Source organism: Gorilla gorilla, chromosome 6, assembly GCF_029281585.2.
Source record: "Gorilla gorilla gorilla isolate KB3781 chromosome 6, NHGRI_mGorGor1-v2.1_pri, whole genome shotgun sequence".
Classification (NCBI taxonomy): domain Eukaryota; kingdom Metazoa; phylum Chordata; class Mammalia; order Primates; family Hominidae; genus Gorilla; species Gorilla gorilla.
Genome location: NC_073230.2, coordinates 100829948 through 100848769, shown reverse-complemented (window position 1 = coordinate 100848769; position 18822 = coordinate 100829948). Strand labels below are relative to the sequence as shown.

At 37.8% G+C, this 18822-nt stretch overlaps 1 protein-coding gene across 23 annotated transcripts in view; it reads left to right on the top strand.

The window, feature by feature from the left end:
• ADAM22 (ADAM metallopeptidase domain 22) overlaps positions 1-18822 on the top strand; it is a 267617-nt gene that overhangs the window by 27512 nt on the left and 221283 nt on the right. For 19 of the 23 annotated variants that reach the window (XM_055346842.2, XM_019031229.4, XM_055346836.2 and 16 more), the window contains one exon: positions 16661-16737. In XM_055346842.2, the coding sequence (XP_055202817.1) occupies positions 16661-16737 (77 nt within the window). Of the gene's footprint in view, positions 1-2913; positions 2965-16660; positions 16738-18822 lie in introns of all 23 variants that reach the window. The other 4 variants (XM_019031227.4, XM_055346834.2, XM_055346835.2 and 1 more) reach the window with 1 other exon arrangement.

The following is an 18822-nucleotide window of genomic DNA, read 5'->3' as shown; positions in this document are numbered from 1 at the left end:
GTTTCACAAATGGGAGAAATAGGGCTAAATTGCATTAAGACAGAGTTTTGTTAGTGATTTAAAAGGAAAAGTAAGATGATTCAGCATTGGAACAGACTATAAATGGGGGTTGAGGAACTGTCTCAAGAACTTATAAAACAGGTTCAACAATCATTTTTCAAAATGGTTTTGTGTAGGTTTGTTTCCTTACAAGTGAGGGAATGAATCATATAACTCATCGAGGTTCCCTAAAGCTCAAAGTTCCATTCTTCTCTGCCTGCCTTATAGATAATGCTCATGCAAGTCATGTAGCCAAATGACCACCAAACTCACTAACAAATGTCAGATGAATATAATTAACACAGGAACACAGGTCAAAAGTATTTCAGGAGAATTAGTGTAATGCATATACTGTTGAGAGTTACACTCTATAAAACAATGATAGTGCTTGTAATTACTAGAGAACTCACAAGGAAACAGTAAAGTAGTTAAACTATGTGAAAGCAACCTTTATTATGTGAGTCCTGACAACTACTTTTCACTTTTGGCTAATTACAGTTTGCAAAATAACTTTTGTTCATGTTATTGTCAGATTAACAGTTGTCAGGTTTATTTTCAATTTGTAAGTGAGCACATTCTTTGTGCTAAGCAAGGTGCCAAACATTGGGACTACAGAGGCACTTGGTATAGCGTTGAGAGTGGAAGATGGTATAGCTATAAGCCATGCACCTCAATGAGAGAGGGATAGAGGAATTGTCATCTGGAAGTGACAAGGGAAGCAAGAACAATTCTGATTCCTGAATACAACACGAAATTCTGTTCACACTGCTTACACTTTTTTTTAATCATGTGGCAGAATAATATGCCTAACGTTTATGGAGCTAGAACATTCTGTGGACTTTTTTTTTTTTTTGAAGATGGAATCTTGCTTTGTTGCTTAGTCTGGGTCAAACTCCTGGGCTCAAGTGTTCCTCCCACCTTAGCCTCCCCAGTAGCTACAACAACAAGCACCAGCCACTGCACCAGCTCGTTGTGTGCATCTTACATGTATTCAGTCTTCACAGCAATCCTCAGAGGTTGATACTGTTTTTCGCAGTTAATAAATAGTGAAACTGAGGCACAGAGAGCTTAAATAATGCCCAGGATCATTCAGTTTAGGAAGGGGTGGAGCTAGGATTTGAACATAGGAAATACGTCTCGAAGATCTGGAGTTTTAACCACTATCCTATGCAACTTTTCATAAGCAACTGCTCACAGTTTTAAAACAGAGGGAAAACTCTTGGACAAAGCAATTGAGCATGGCATTATATTATTGTCTTGTAAGATAATAACATGTCTTTCCAGATAATAAAAATCTGTTGGTAGGGCCATATCTTCCTCAGAGTCCCTTTTGGTTCTCCTGGAGGTACCTGTGTACACAGTAGGGGTTCAGGACTTGGTGGTGGTGGTGGAGACGGTGAGGCATGCAGGGAATGCCAGGGAAGGACAAAAAGGATAGCCTGAAAGCAGTTTGCTAAGGATGGCCCTTCAGGGAAAGTTTCAGTCATGAGTCTTTGCCAGGAGGCAGCTTCCCAGAAACCCAGTGGGGGAAGTTCGGAGTGACAACCCACCCAGTTTTCAGAAGTGAATAAGTTCTCCTAGGGTATCATTTGATAAATTAAATAAAAAGTGACCTCCATGTTACTTTGAAAGTATTCATTTGCCTCAGAGCAACAAGAAGTTAAAAAAAAAACTATTATAAAATATAGAAAGAATGACTGTGCCTGACCTTTTTCCTTTGTAAAAAAGAATCAAGATATCTTGTAGGAAACCTTTCTTTAACCCAGCATGTCAAATGTACGGAATCCTTATTAAACTGCACTGATTTGTCTCCAGTAGAGGCAAGAATTACAGAGTCCAATTTATTCAGCATTGTATCCAAATACATCAACAGCACAGAGACCTGAGTCACGTATGGAACATAAAGAAAACAGTATCTGAGCCCCTGTATGCTCAGTTTTGTTAAGGCTGAGCAGCTAATCAGAGGGAAGGAATGAATGGCTCTCCTCTAGCTACTGGCTCCAGAGCTCCACCATCCTGTGATGGCTCCTTGTAATTTTATTCATCTTTTATGTTTCTGATACTGTTGGGGTCAAGTTCAATGAGCCTTTGATATGAAATTATTTCTATTAAGAGCTGAGTTCATGCCAGTGAAGAAAGAGTTTTGAGAGTAAGGGTTTTATTTCTTTTAAATATTCAGATGTGAGGCTGTAAAACTAATTAGATATCACCAAGGTTATATTAATATATATTTTTTCTTGTAATAAGATATATTTCAGAGCTAAGGGTAGTCTTCATGTGATTCTGACTTTACATCACTAGACACTGTTACTATGTCTTAAGTCTGTAAGACCCTGCAGTGGTGATCTATATCCTGTCTCCCTCATTTAGAGTGCAGTTGTTTCTCCTATTTCCAGCTCTTCTGAGCTGGGCTCAGCACTAGAAAGTTTGCTTGCTTTAAGTGGTAATTATCTTCCAGGTTACAGTTGGCTACAAGCTTTTCCTGCCATAATGTATACACGTGCACACACAAGCACTGTTGGATGTATAATGGATAATGTGACTTGATTTGTGCAGTTTTTCTATGTCTCCTAATAATGGTATCTCTTAGGATTTCCTGCTTTCAAAGATGATTTGGAGTCAGTGTATTTTAAAAAGGCATTTCACTTTTCTAGGGAAAGTTTAATGCTAAGGATTAGGTGACAAGATTGATCTTTTTTTATCACAGGGGCTAATAGTGACTAGCTCCAATAAATAATACAAGTATAAATAAAATTAATTTCTAGAGTCTCTTTTATTACCTTTGTCTAACAGAATAATTTGATTATTTTTCAACCTCTTAGGTTTTTTATTAGAACATGTTTGAAAAATTGTACTCATTTAATTTTTTTTTAGATTCAGATGTTTTTGAAGTCAGAATCCCAGAAGACCATATACCAGATACAGGTAATGCAGTACCTATAACAAAAATTTTCATTTTGGATGTTAGTATTTTCTCTCAAACATGAATTGTGGATGGATTCTTTCAACCTTCCTGGAACTCAAGGGCAAGGAGTTACTCTTCAAAGCAGCTTGGAGACACCACCAGCTGGTAGTATGTGGAAGCCTCTGAGTTTAAGAATTTGGGGGCAGATTTATGTCATACTGAATCACTGTTATAGATTCTTGCTATTTTCTTACCTATGTGTGCATTGCAAGACTACATGGTTTTAAGACATGGTTTTCTCAGAGAGGGCTGGTAGTCTGTTTTCTCTCTTTCTTTCTTTCTCTTACAGACACACAGCACAATCCCATCTTCTTTCTTTACTGTGGTAATTAAGATAGCTATAGGTAGTGTGTTCTTCCTACCAGTCTTCATTCTAGCCCACTGGCAAACAAAAAAAATGAAATATTTTTGCGGTGGTTCTTGTCGCTAGAATTCTCTTGTTTGGTGTCCCAATAAAGGAAGCCTTTGGTTAAAAGAAAGAAAGGAAGAAAGTCTCTGGTGTTTGACAGTAAAGTCATAGGTGAAAACCTGTCGTTTGCATATCCTTAACATTAGGGACTTAACTGCTTTTATTTTTCTCTTCTTTTTTAGCAGGTACTTTGCTCTTAGAGTATTTCTTGACTATGTCCTTGGAAAACTTTTAGACGAGTGAGATATGTTAGTAAAGAAGGCATATGGTCCTATGTTTAAAGTTTGAAACATAGTTCCATAGTTTATTATATGTAAATGTGTGAGCAGAACATCCTTTAGAATTATATAGTTTCATTCCTTAGTCCTAGGAGAAAAGGCCTTTATACACCATGTGAAATTGTTTCCCAAAGGAAATGCTATGGAATTTATTTGTGCTAGCTATTTATTATGGGATTTTGTACAACATTATTTCCTATTTTTCTTTCTTCAGACACTTGGAGCTAGCCCTTTAGTAAAAGTGAGCCTTTACTCTCAGATATATCTAATGTCTATATAAGCAAATAAAATCAGGGAAAGAAAAATCCATTGATATTACAGAACTGGGTGAAGTAAACCTTGATGTGAAGAACTCACCATTCTTAGGTTTATTATTTGGACATGGCCTACTTCTGAAGTTGCCTCCAGGAGAGATTGTGACCCAGCTGGCAGAGACAATTCTTATTTCTAATTCTGTTTTTGAAATTACCTGATTTAGAGCTAAACTGACTAGTTATTCATGTGAGAGTGTAGTGGCTTGACAGCCATTTACTCATTTTTCCTCTTCTTTGCTTTTTACCTTTTATTTAGCTTTTGATAGTTACATTAGTCTCTGCAATGAGCTTTTATATACTCTCTTCACCATAAACAAAAATGTTAAGTGTTTTTCTCACAGCGTTCTGTAATTGTGACTATTTTCAGCTCGCATATGGGGAAAAACAAGATGAAGATGAAAGTTTTCCTAACTCTACTCTAAATGAAATATCAAGCCAATAGTGGGGCTGGGAAGAGCTCTCGTCTCATTTCTCCCAGGCCTTTTCTGTACCAGAAAAGAGTATCCATTTCCCAGGGCTGATTTGTCGGAGGGATTTTTGTCTGCTGATTTTGTTGCATCGAAATGTTAGGGTTCCTTGCACTCAGATTTAATTATAGCTCGATACAACTATACTATATTGTGTTGTTCTCAGACTACTAAGTATCTTAAAGGTCTGCTTTGACTTTCAGGATTATGTGAGTAAGCATTTTCTTGTTCAGGCCTTAAATTGAAGGCCTAGTAATGGGCAGTTAATGGCCAAGATGATGGAGAGACTGATTTATCAGAAGATAGCTGAAGCATAAATAGGTAATGAGGCTGCCTGACTTCCTGAATGGAGATGAGAAAATAGGAGCTGGTGCCAGTGTCAGCATAGTCTGTCTTTTTGTCTTTGCCTCTGGTTTGTTGGAGCAGGGACCACCTTGGCAGCCAGGGAATCACAAGAGTTCAGGGCTTTTAGTGCCTTCAGAACTGGAAATGTAGCAAGGTAAATTCGGGGAATGCCTCTCAAGAGTTCATCTTATCCAAGGACAGCCTTTTTTTTTTTTTTTTTTTTTTTTTGTGGCATGTGTAGCCTTCATCTAGGAATTCCTGGGTAGTGAGATCTACATGATGTAATCTCTGTCCTAGGAAAATGCATCCTAAAACAAGGGCAAGAAATTGTTTACATCAGTTGTGATATGGTTTGGCTGTGTCCCCGCCCACATCTCATCTTGAATTGTAGTTCCCGTAATCCCAGCATGTCATGGGAGGGACCTGGTTGGAGGTAATTGAATGATGGGGATGGTTACCTCCATGCTATTTTCATGATAGTGAGTGAGTTCTCATGAGATCTGATGGTTTTATAAGGGGCTTTTCCCTCACTTCACTCTGTACTTCTTGCTGCTGCCATGTGAAGAAGGATGTGTTTGCTTCCCCTTCTGCCATGACTGTAAGTTTCCTGAGGCCTCCCCACCCCTGTGAACTGAGTCAATTAAACCTCTTTCCTTTATAAATTACCCAGTCTCAGGTATTTCTTCATACCAGCATGAGAACAGACTAATACAAGTTATAAATTTTTTCATGTAAAATAAAATCAACAGCAAGAATGGAAATTTGACTTGGAAAGCAAGTATAAGTAGATAAGAATTCCATGAGAATTGGCCATACTTTAGACTCACATGAAGTAGCTCTTTAAAAAATATGGGCTTGGAGGCCAAAGTAGAAAGACTGCTTGAGCTCAGGACTTTGAGACCAGCCTGGGCAATGTAGTAAGGTCCTGTCTCAAAAAGAATAAAAATACCATGGGAATTCCAATATTTTTCTCCTTTTCATGCCTCATTTAAAAAAACAGTATAGGCTGGGCATGGTGGCTCATGCCTGTAATCCCAGCACTTTGGGAGGCCGAGGCAGTCAGATCATGAGGTCAGGAGTTCGAGACCAGCCTTGCCAGATGGTGAAACCCGTCTCTACTAAAAATACAAAGAATTGGCCAGGTATGGTGGCGCGTGCCTGTAATCCCAGCTACTCAGGAGGCTGAGGCAGGAGAATTGCTTGAGCCCTAGAGGCAGAGGTTGCAGTGAGCTAAGATCGCACCACTGCACTCCAGCCTGAGCGACAGAGTGAGACTCTGTCTCAAAAAAAAAAAAAAAAAAAAAAAGTATATTGAGGTTCTACTTTGTGACAAAGTGTGCCAAGGTGCTTAAAGAGATACTGGCCCTCAATTTAGCTGGAAAGACTATCTGATTGAATTTCTTTTTCTTCCTGTTGTCTTTCTCTTACTCATTCCCTCCTTTTGGAAAAAACTTTTAAAACTTTTATTATTTTGGTTGAACTCAACACCAAAATGTAGGTAGTAAATTGTCATAAGAACATACATTTTACTTTTAAGAAATAATGCAGGAATTTAGTAAGTAAATATTCAGTTTTGAAAGTTAAACATATTTTGTCATAAAATAGTGAAGGCAAAGGGAGAGAGCTATTTTTATTGGACATCTATTATCACAAAGGTCTTTAATCCATTTTTATGGCTTTCAAGATAAGGAGGGCATTTCTTAGGTTGGTTTAGAACATCGCTTTTCAACTGTTGGCTATACCTTAGAATGACATTGATAGCTCTTTAAAAAATGTTGATGCCTGGGATCCACTACAGACCAAGTGTATCAGAATCGCTGAATTTGAGGCACAGGCATTAGTATTTTTTAAAAAGTTTCCCAAGGTATTCTGGGTGTGGTGGCTCATGCTTGTAATCCCAATGAATCAGGAGACTGAGGTAGGAGAATTGCTTGAGTCCAGGAGTTTGAGGCTGCAGTGAGCTATGATCGCATCTCTGAATAGCCACTGCACTCCAGCCTGGGCAACACAGCGAGATTCTGTCTCTACAAAAAATTTAAAAAATAGAAATAGCTGAGTATGGTGGCACATGCCTGTAGTCCCAGCTACTCAGGGGGGCTGAGGTGGCAGGATCACTTGAGCCCAGGAATTTGAGGTTACAGTGAGCTGTGACTGTGCAACTGCACTCCAGACTGAGAAAAAGAGCATGACCCTATCTCTAAGGGGGGAAAATAAAAGCTTCCCAAGTGTATTAGTCTGTTCTTACACTGCTATAACGAAATACCTGAAACTGGGTAATTTTTAAGAAAAGAGGGTTAGTTGGCTTATGGTTCTGCAGGCTGTACAGGCTTTTGCTTCTGGGGAGACCTCAGGAAACTTAAAATCATGGCAGAAGGTGAAGGGGAAGCTGGCATGTCTTACATGGTCAGAGCAGGAGGAAGAGAGAGAGAGAAGGGGGAGATGCTACACACTTTTAAACAACCAGAGCTCCTGAGAACTCACTCACTATCACAAGAACTGCAAGGAGGAAAGTCCACCTCCATGATGTAGTCACTGCGCACCAGGCCTCTCCTCCAACACTGGGGATTACAATTCTACATGTGATTTGGGTGGGGATGCAAATCCTAACCATATCACCAAAGAAGTCTAATGTGGAACCAGGATTGAGAATAACCAGTTTAGAAGTTCTTTGGTGTCTTTAGTTCCATCTTGATCTTCCATAATAGATCGGTAACATATAGTGTGCCTTGTAATATATAGCGTGCCTTGTAATTTCCTGATTGTGCTGAGCTGTTTGCCATTTTTGTGCCTTTGTTGTTCCTTTTTCCTGGAGTGCTTTCCCTTACATTGTCAATCTGAGGAGCACCAATGCATTCCTCGGTATCCCTGCAATTGAAGGACTGCTGTTGTATTTTATACATATACCTACTGTTAGACTTACACTCATTTTGTAATAATTTGTTTAGTACCTTCCTCTTGTGTCTGTGAGTTTCCTGAGTGCAAGAGCCATATCCAACTCATCTTTCTTTCCCAGAGCCTGGTATGATCAGCACTCTAAAAGTGTCGAATGGACTATCACTTATTTATTACAGCAAATCTACAAAGTGTGTATTATTATTTTTGCTCTTTAAGAGATGAGGACTTTGAGTTCAGAAACATGAAACAACCTGCTCTAGTTTATTCCACTGGTAAATGGAAGACCTAGAATTCAAATGTACCTCAGCTCTTTAAAGTTTGTTCTTTAAAAATTGTGCTATTTTGTTTTGTTTCATTTTGTTTTAAAATGTCCTGTTGCCAGGCACTGTTCTACTTCTTGTAATACTAAATGCAGATGGTTGGATTTCAAGAACAGTTTGGTTTAAAGATAATGTGTAAATTAGATACAATATATAATCAGCTTATGAAAACTATGGGTGTTACTGAGATGGAAAAGGGAGAGTAACATGGAGTCATAAGTATAGAAATACAGACAGAAAACACTAATGTTCTTACATTTATCATACCAATTTACATATAGGTAGACCTGTTGGGTAGAACTCTCTGTTAACAGATGCCATTGTAATACAGTTCTGCTTCACAAAATTAATCCCATATCTTGATGTGGCCACAACAAATTCTAGAATGAGAAACCTTCATCTGAATAGAGATATAGTATCAATCCTTTGCAGCTCTTTTGCCAGAAGTTCTCATAAGGCTATGGTGATTTTTCAGTTGCCTTTTCCGATGTAGAAAAGAGGGATCATATATACAAGCCATATATATATATATATATATATATATATTTATTAAACTGAAGATGTTAGACTTCCAAGAATTATACTTGTAGTTTTTTTAAACTGAGCTGAAACAGTCAAATGGCAAATATGTGTTTAGGACGCAGTACCTAAAGTACTGTTACATGCATTAACTCTTATTTTTAATAATATTAATTACTTTCACAGTTATCTTATTGTATACTACCATTTGATTGGTAATATTCCCACCCCATTGGTAAACATCAATTCGTTATTCAGGTTGGACTTAATTAAAAACCTAAAGTACCTCATCTTTCTCCTTGTGTCAGAGTTCTGATTCTACTATGAATGTTGTACTGCTAACTTTGCTTTAAAAATTGGTTATCAGTAAGGCAGTCTTAAAAAGTTCCTTTGTGTTTGATGTCTGGGATAGGTAGGTTGGCCCTGGTTCATTGACTCTAGAAGATATGAGGAGAAGAGGACAGGCTGCCACGAAGCAAAATGCATGAGGAACATGAGTGTTATATTAATTCCGCATTTTAATTTCAGCTATTGCCCATGAATAATAAATAGGCTCCAATCTGGGGATTGTATCATGTTCTTATGGTCCTAAAATTCTATGATTCATTTTTGAATTTAGAATTCAGAATTATCTTTATGTAATTATATTGATTTATTAAGAGTTCCTACCATTTGGAGAGTTATTTTATATTTTTGCATTTTTCCCTTGAATCTTTTGTTTCACAGCTTCTATAAATGTCAGCCTCACTGCTTGCCTCAATCCCTAAAGCACATACATACTGCAAGCACATACTTTACCATATCCATGTAATTTCTTTTCCTTAAATGACAGACATATATATATATATATATATATATATATATGTTTAACTATAACTCTGAGTTTGTAAGGTTGTTATCAAATTGGCCTTAGGACATGTGCTGTGTGTCAGCTATGGTCATGTTATTAACTTTTAGATGGAAATGGAATTCTAAAGATTGTTTTTTATGTTTTGATTTTCTTGTCATATCTTCTAAAAATGCTCTTTAGAGTATTTTCATGATACTGAAATAACTTCTATTATAATATTTATTCATTAGAACCCAGTAAAACCTGCAAGTACCTCCAAGCTGTAGAATGAAAGCAAGGAGTTGAAATATGATGAAAAAGGCCTACCAGGAGATGAGATGCCTACTCTGCCACCAAATATGTGACTTTGGAAGTGACTTTTGCCCACACTGGCCTCAGTGTCCCTAGTTATATACTAAGGATCTTGTATTATGTGACCTCTAGGAATCTCTCAATATTATTCTGTAATACCTGAAGTACCTGTTTAATAGTTTTTAAAATCACAATTCATTCTTATGTAGTAATTTGAAAGATGGCATTTCTGCAAAATTACGTTTTTCCAGTATCTCTGAGAGGTATTACTACTTTGTAATCTTCAATTTAAAGTTAATAAATATTGGAATTTTTCCTTGACAGTACCTTAGCCTGTTCCCCCCACCAAAGGAAAATCTTGGTATTATACTGATTCTCTCTTCTCAAACATACCTTTTTCCTTAAACTAAAAAGGCAGGGTCTAAGAGTAACTTTCTGAGAGCCATCCTGGCTCACTTCAGTGGTGTTGAATAATAAGCCTGATAATGTAGCAACTCAGTGTAATTCATTTACTTTATTCCTTCTCCAAGATAACCTTAAGAAGCAACCATATTGGCTGGGTGCGGTGGCTCACGCCTGTAATCCCAGCACTTTGGGAGGCCGAGGTGGGCAGATCACGAGGTCAGGAGATCGAGACCATCCTGGCTAACACAGTGAAACCCTGTCTCTACTCAGGGATGCCCTCTCTCACCACTCCTATTCAACATAGTGTTGGAAGTTCTGGCCAGGGCAATCAGGCAGGAGAAGGAAATAAAGGGTATTCAATTAGGAAAAGAGGAAGTCAAATTGTCTGTCTTTGCAGATGACATGATTGTATATCTAGAAAACCCCATCGCCTCAGCCCAAAATCTCCTTAAGCTGATAAGCAACTTCAGCAAAGTCTCAGGATACAAAATCAATGTACAAAACTCACAAGCATTCTTATACACCAATAACAGAGAAACAGAGAGCCAAATCATGAGTGAATTCCCATTCACAATTGCTTCAAAGAGAATAAAATACCTAGGAATCCAACTTACAAGGGATGTGAAGGACCTCTTCAAGGAGAACTACAAACCACTGCTCAATGAAATAAAAGAGGATACAAACAAATGGAAGAACGTTCCATGCTCATGGGTAGGAAGAATCAATATTGTCAAAATGGCCATACTGCCCAAGGTAATTTATAGATTCAATGCCATCCCCCATCAAGCTACCAATGACTTTCTTCACAGAATTGAGAAAAACTACTTTAAAGTTCATATGGAACCAAAAAAGAGCCCGCATCGCCAAGTCAATCCTAAGCCAAAAGAACAAAGCCAGAGGCATCATGCTACCTGACTTCAAACTATATCTACAAGGCTACAGTAACCAAAACAGCATGGTACTGGTACCAAAACACAGATATAGATCAATGGAACAGAACAGAGCCCTCAGAAATAATGCTGCATATCTACAACTATCTGATCTTTGACAAACCTGACAAAAACCAGCAATGGGGAAAGGATTCCCTATTTAATAAATGGTGCTGGGAAAACTGGCTAGCCATATGTAGAAAGCTGAAACTGGATCCCTTCCTTACACCTTATACAAAACTTAATTCAAGATGGATTAAAGACTTAAATGTTAAACCTAAAACCATAAAATCCCTGGAAGAAAACCTAGGCAATACCATTCAGGACATAGGCATGGGCAGACTTCATGTCTAAAACACCAAAAGCAATGGCAACAAAAGCCAAAATTGACAAATCAGATCTAATTAAGCTAAAGAGCTTCTGCACAGCAAAATAAACCACCATCAGAGTGAACAGGCAACCTACAAAATGGGAGAAAATTTTTGCAACCTACTCATCTGACAAAGGGCTGATATCCAGAATCTACAATGAACTCAAACAAATTTACAAGAAAAAAACAAACAACCCCATCAAAAAGTGGGCAAAGGATATGAACAGACACTTCTCAAAAGAGACATTTATGCAGCCAAAAAACACATGGAAATGTGCTCATCATCACTGGCCATCAGAGAAATGCAAATCAAAACCACAATGAGATACCATCTGACACCAGTTAGAATGGCAATCATTAAAAAGTCAGGAAACAACAGGTGCTGGAGAGGATGTGGAGAAATAGGAACACTTTTACACTGTTGGTGGGACTGTAAACTAGTTCAACCATTGTGGAAGTCAGTGTGGCGATTCCTCAGGGATCTAGAACTAGAAATACCATTTGACCCAGACATCCCATTACTGGGTATATACCCAAAGGATTATAAATCATGCTGCTATAAAGACACATGCACACGTATGTTTATTGCAGCACTATTCACAATAGCAAAGACTTGGAACCAACCCAAATATCCAACAATGATAGACTGGATTAAGAAAATGTGGCACATATACACCATGGAATACTATGCAGCCATAAAAAATGATGAGCTCATGTCCTTTGTAGGGACATGGATGAAGCTGGAAACCATCATTCTCAGTAAACTATCGCAAGGACAAAAAACCAAACAACGCATGTTCTCACTCATAGGTGGGAATTGAACAATGAGAACACATGGACACAAGAAGGGGAACATCACACACCGGGGACTGTTGTGGGGTGGGGGGAGGGGGGAGGGATAGCATTAGGAGATATACCTAATGCTAAATGACGAGTTAATGGGTGCAGCACACCAACATGGCACATGTATACATATGTAACAAACCTGCACGTTGTGCACATGTACCCTAAAACTTAAAGTATAATAATAATAAAATTAAAAAAAAAAAGAGAAACCCTGTCTCTACTAAAAAGAAAAAAATACAAAAAAATTAGCCAGCCGTGGTGGCGGGTGTCTGTAGTCCCAGCTGCTCGGGAGGCTGAGGCAGGAGAATGGTGTGAACCTGGGAGGCGGAGCTTGCAGTGAGCCGAGATCGTGCCACTGCACTCCAGCCTGGGTGACAGAGCGAGACTCTGTCTCAGAAAAAAAAAAAAAAAAAAAAAAAAGCACCATATTTCTTCTCTTTGGCCTATTTATCAGCCAGAAACATGGGGAAGGTAGGTTCCTGAATATTGGAACACCACAGAAAATGCAAAGAAACCAGGCTCACATTTATTTTAGTGACCACCACTGCAAGTTTGGTTTGGGTGAGAAGTCCTGTGTTTTGGGTTTGATCCTTGAGGCCTCATGAGTTTCAGCCCTGCTGCTGAAAGTGTCTTGGTTTTAGCCAAACTGTGGAGGAAAGTGACATTGAATACTGGCGCAATGAACTCATTGGAGCTGCTTTTCAAAATGTTCAGGGACAGTGTCAGTGATGCTGTATTAGTTTCCTGGTGCTTCTATAACACATTAGCAGAAACTTAGTTGCCTGAAATAACAACAACTTACTGTCTTACAACTGTGGAGGTCAGAAGCCTGAAATAGGTCTTACAAGGATAAGATGAAGTATTGGCAGTGCTTTGCTCCTTTTGGAGGCCCTAAGGGAGATTCATTCCTTGCCTTTTCTAGTTTCTGGAGGCTGCCTGCATTCCTTGGTTCCTGCCCTCTTCCTCTTAGCACTCTGATCTCTACTTCCACCATCATACCTTCTTCTCTGGTTTTAACCCTGTTGCCTTCCACTTATAAGGACTCATGTCATTAGATTGAGCCCATCCAGATAATCCAGGATAATCTCCCCAAGTCACGGTCCTTAACAATATCTGCACAGTCCCTTTTTCCATGTGAGATAACATGTTCGTAGGTTCTGGATATTAGGGTGTAGGCATATTTAGGGGTCATTATTTTCCCTACCACAGATTCCTTCTAGTTATTAATGTTGTTACCTGGATGTTACCTCCTTCTGGAGGCCTTTTGAGACACCCTTAGACCTCCATCTTCCCTGGTCATTCTCGACAGCATTTCTGTGTTTTATTAAGTCTGAGAATACTATGTTTATTTTCTAAACTTATTTTTAATTTAATTGTTCATTTTCTGTCTCCTCTACTATCAGATAAACTCCACAGGAGCAGAAACATGATCAGTTTTCTTCACTACTTTGTCCCCCAAATCTAAATAGCTCCCAGCACTTGGTAGGCTCTCAGAAGAAGGTTATTGAATGAATCAATCTGTATATAGTCTAAGAAAGCTTGCCTTATATTAAAACTATGTTAACATACTCCTGTTCCTATTACTATCAATAATGCAAACATTCTTACTAAGCAGTAGTTAAGCATTCTGTCAATGGATTTTCTTTTGAATTTAAGTACATGAGTTTCTCATTGGGACATGACTGAGATCAATAAAATAAGATACCAGATGTAAAATGGAGCTGCAGGAAAAAGAATTATAATTAATGCAGACAGTAAATACCTTGCCAAGAAGAATTTTAACATTACCTCAATCCAAGCTGTAATCATGATACCAAGGTGAATAACATGTGGCCCTTGTGTTTTTCACTACAAATTTGCAACATTAATATTTCTGATTCAAAGGAAATTGAGGTAAGAGCTTTAATAGTCCTACAATAAGGATGGAGGAGGGAGAGGTTCATTTTAACTGAAACATCATTTCTGGTAAGCAGAGGCTCTTCCCAAAACACAGTTGTTAGCACTCTAGGAAACTCAAAGAGCTTTAGGTAGAGGGAGTGATGTTATCCATTGACATCACATTAAAAGCAACTCTGATGGAAAGAGTGTCTTTCTATAAGCAGTTAACTTATAGCTGTTCAGTTGTTGTTCATTTATACATCCAGGGAATTGATAACAACCTTCGAATGAATCAGGCAATCAGAAGATCAACTAAGTACCTGGTGCTTGTCAAGTACTGAGGTCTTGATGTGATATTGACCTGTAGTGAGGAGGAGATGAGGAGGCTAGACGAGGTTGGAAAGGCTTCATGGAAGAGGGGTGCTATGCACTGAATTATGCCCTCCCCAAATTTAAATGTTGAAACTCTAACCCCCAACATGACTGTGTTTGGAGATGGGAGACCTTTAAGAGGTGATTAAGATTACATGAGGTCGTAAGGGTGGGACCCTAATCCAATATGACTGGTGTCCTTATAAGAAGAGAAAGAGACACCAGGCATGTGCACTTACAAAGAAAAGGCTATGTGAGGACACAGAGAGAAAATGGCCATCTGCAGGCCGAGGAGACAGGCCTCAGGAGAAACCAAATCTACCAACACCTTAACCTTGGACTTCCAGCCTCCAGAACTGCAAGAAAATAAATTTCTATTTAGGCCACCCAGTCTGTGGTATTTTGTTTTGGCAGTCCTAGACGACTATAGGTGGAACTTGATCTAAATCTTGAAGGATGAGTAGGGCCGTTTCTGGGAAACAGCTTTGGGGAAGTGTCTAGTTCAGGAAAGGGCTCGGCAAAATTAATGAATGAAAAAGCCACAGAAAATGTTGGAATGAACATAGCTTTTGAACTAAAGAGCAGAAGAGAGAACTGAGTGTAGGTGGGCTATGGGTAGGTGCTTATGTACCATTATGCCTGGGGTGGGGAAGGTGATTATGGAAGATCCTGAAATCCAAGGAGAAGGGTTTTTTTTTTCCTTTTTTTTTTTTTTGATACAGTAGAAAATCTAGGGCTTACATTTGGGGTTTTGATAAGGAGTCAACTTTAGAAAGATCAGGGGATATGATGTATGGCAGAGGTGGAAATGAAGAGTAAGGTGTGGCTCCAAGAACTACCATAAAAAAAGGAAACAGATTTAGTTGGGGCTGGGTATTAGTTGAGAAGAGTTAAGAGTTATAGTTGAATGGTTCATGAGGCTGAGAGGTACCCAGGTAGTTCTTAATTTTTGAAGTTTTATGAGGATTAGAATGTGTTAGCAACAGAAGTACAAGATTCTCCCATACCTATTTCTTTAGGAGGATAGACTTTAAAACAGAAGAATTATCCTTTCTTTCCAAAAAGTCTTATTATTATTAATCAGACTCTCTCCTTTCACCTAATCTCATAGTTTACTGTGTGTGAAATCCCAGGGATGGTTGAGGTCACCTGTGGCCCCACAGAATCCTAAGATGTCCGTTCTGGGATGCACTGGTTCTCAGGGAGCAGCAGCACTGTTGGCCTCACATACTATGTGCAGTTGCTCATGTGGCTTTTAATCTCTAAAATAATGTTTGTCACGTTTCTCATTTTAGTGATTATACATATTGATTTTAGAGGTTTGGATACTGTAGAAACATAAACACAAAAAATTCCAATAATTTGGAGTCCTACTGTTTGGATATAGCTACTGTTCATATTTGGTGAGTCGAATGGAACACACAGTTTTGCTTCCTCCTTTCTTTTCAGTTAATTCACATGATTATTCAGTATGCAAATATTAGTGCTATGGGAAACACTATATTTTTTAGTTTAGAGTCTCTTGTGGTTTTCTCTGGGAGTTCCTAGGATAGCATAGGAAATAGTGAATTTTTTTTTTCTAACACAAGAACGTTTTGATAGGTGATATTGGCAGTAGATGTGCAGAGGTTCAATTTTGCTTTTAGGAAGATGTGGAAACCTTGATGAAATTATGTCTGGTAAATTATAAAGGAAATACTATTTTTAAAGTATATCTTTGTTATAAGCGAAAAAGGATTTTTTTAGAGGTTTAGATATCTTCTTTCTAAATAGATCATATTCACCATATTATTTTATTCTTGAATTGAGCATATTTTACTTATTTTCTTTCCAAATGTACAAAACTTTATTTTAAAGGAGCTAGTCACTTAAAATCAGATAAGATGAATGAAGTGCAGTCATCTTAGAAATGAAATGCTTAACCACTTGAGGTAAACTAGAAAAGTAGGGCACTTGTCCTCTTTGATTGGGTGGTAATTTACTTCACATTGCTGAATGGTTGGCTTCTAAGAAGGTGTAAATTTTACTTTAATATGTTTTCACTTATTCTCCATGTTGAATTATTTTCTTATGATATTGTAAGTGTTTTGAAATAATCATAAGAAAGACTAATTGTCTGATTAGTATGGCTGAGTAATAAATAACCTTTTTTCTTTTTGATATTGTAGTTGACTCATGTTGACCAAGCAAGCTTCCAGGTTGATGCCTTTGGAACGTCATTCATTCTTGATGTCGTGCTAAATCAGTAAGTGTTGAGTTGCACTTGCTTTTGTCAGATACACATTGAATCCACTTTATTTTCCACTTGTAAAGTTTTTTCTTACTATATTTTACTTTGTCTTCCTATACCGGTTAAATACTACATTTGAAACTATACTTATTTACTGTAGGTTATAAAGTCTGGCAGATAACAAGAAATATATATTCATTTGAAATTGAGCACCTATAATAGAGTTAAGAATGTAAAATGAAAGGCAAGAGTTACCCCAATATTTTTTGTAAGAATATCTATAACTTAAGTTTCCTATGAATGACAGTAAATTATGAAAATAATACTTTGGGTATTGAAGTATCTTCCTTGAGAACAGCAGGGAAGAGAAGGTTGCACTTTTTGATTAATGATTCAGAGGACTGGCTGCATGATATGTGATGTTAAATAGTACCTGGTGTTCATTAGATGCTTTGATGTGGTGGTGGATTTCTGTGAGGTTTCTGGTACTGGGATTATCCTGTGAATACAATATAATTTTAGAAATAGTTGTCTATCTAGAATTTTAGGTTTGGAAGGTGCTTTTGATTTGTTGCTGGATTTAATCTCTTGCATTTGGTCTAAGTGTAGTGTTTAATAAATCTGGTTAGTTACTGTTCACTTTTTTAAAAAAGGGTTTCTATCCTACTTCTGATCATGGGCAAGTGGGCAGAGACCAGGGTTCTGCCAGGCCTATGCTTCTGAGCTGGGCAGCATTGGGCTATAGTTTTCTGGAAGCATTTCTACAACAGGAAGAAAGTCTGAGGCCAGAAATTCAGACAAATAGACTAAGAGTGAGAATTAGAGCCTGAGTTGTCTGCAATGGGGAACCAGCTAGATGGAAGTTAATTTAAAAAGGCATGTAAGAGGCAAGACTTAGGACCATGTTATCTGGATAGGTAGCCATTAGCCACTTGTGGCTGTTTAAATTTAAATTAATTCATTCAAATAAAATTAAAAATTCTATTCTTCAGTTGCATTAGCCACATTTTAAATGCTCAATAACCCTCTCTGCCTTCACTTCCTCATCTACTTAATAGTCTCCTTCTCTGTTTCATTTTAAAAATAATACTTATCAGCATTTAATATATAGGTGAAGTCTTACGACATTGCCATTTTTATAGGTCAAAAAAGTTTGACTACCATTATTGATGTATGGCCATCTAATATTTGATATTTTGATTATTTATTTGGTCTATAGTCTTTTTCCTACCCCTACAATGTAAGCTCTTTGAGGGCAGAGATTTTCTTTGCTTCACTGATGTATCCTTAATATAGGGGTTAAACTCCAGGCTGGGAGTCATATTGACTCAGAAACCAGAGGATAGGATTAGCCAGGAGACAGAGGTAAGATGACTAGGAGAGGAAGAGTGAAACAGCAAAAAAGAAGATAAATGTTTGAGACTAGCTTCTGAAAGCTGCATGTAGATACTAGGTGTGATTTGGAAAGTCAGGTTCTTAGGTCTCTATTTTAATAACTCCCTTCCATCCCTCTTTGAAATCATTGTCACTGTTGGTAATCTGTGTTTTCTGCTTCCTGATGTCTGTAATTCCTTGACTTTTAATACTCAAACAAAGAAGGGATGTTTATTCATGTCCATTCTGGCCAAACTGCCTCACTTACTTTGGAGATATCCAAGTCCAGAGACTTTCTGTTCCTGAAGGAGACACACATATGGTCATACTTATCAAAGCGTGAAGTTTAGAATACTGGGGTTGAAGCAGAATTTCTTTTGAGATATTGGCAGAAACCTCTATTGGGCATTTTTCTTTCTATTTCAATGCAAATTTGCAATTACAAGACATATAAAGGATTAAATAAGAGCATAAATGGAGGTAGCCTGGGCTGAGAAACATGCACTGTGCTCTTTTTTTTTTTTTTTTTGCCTGGGATCGATGTTAAACATAGGTAGCAGGTAGCTGTTATCTTTATACTATAAAAATCATGATGTGATACAAAAATGTTTATCTTATTTTTAATGTAGAATTTTTTTTTTCATGGTTTCAGTTTGTGTATTGTCTTAAGTTGCTTAAGGAGCAGGAACGTGAAGAACAATATGTTCTTTAAACTTTTTTTTTCTT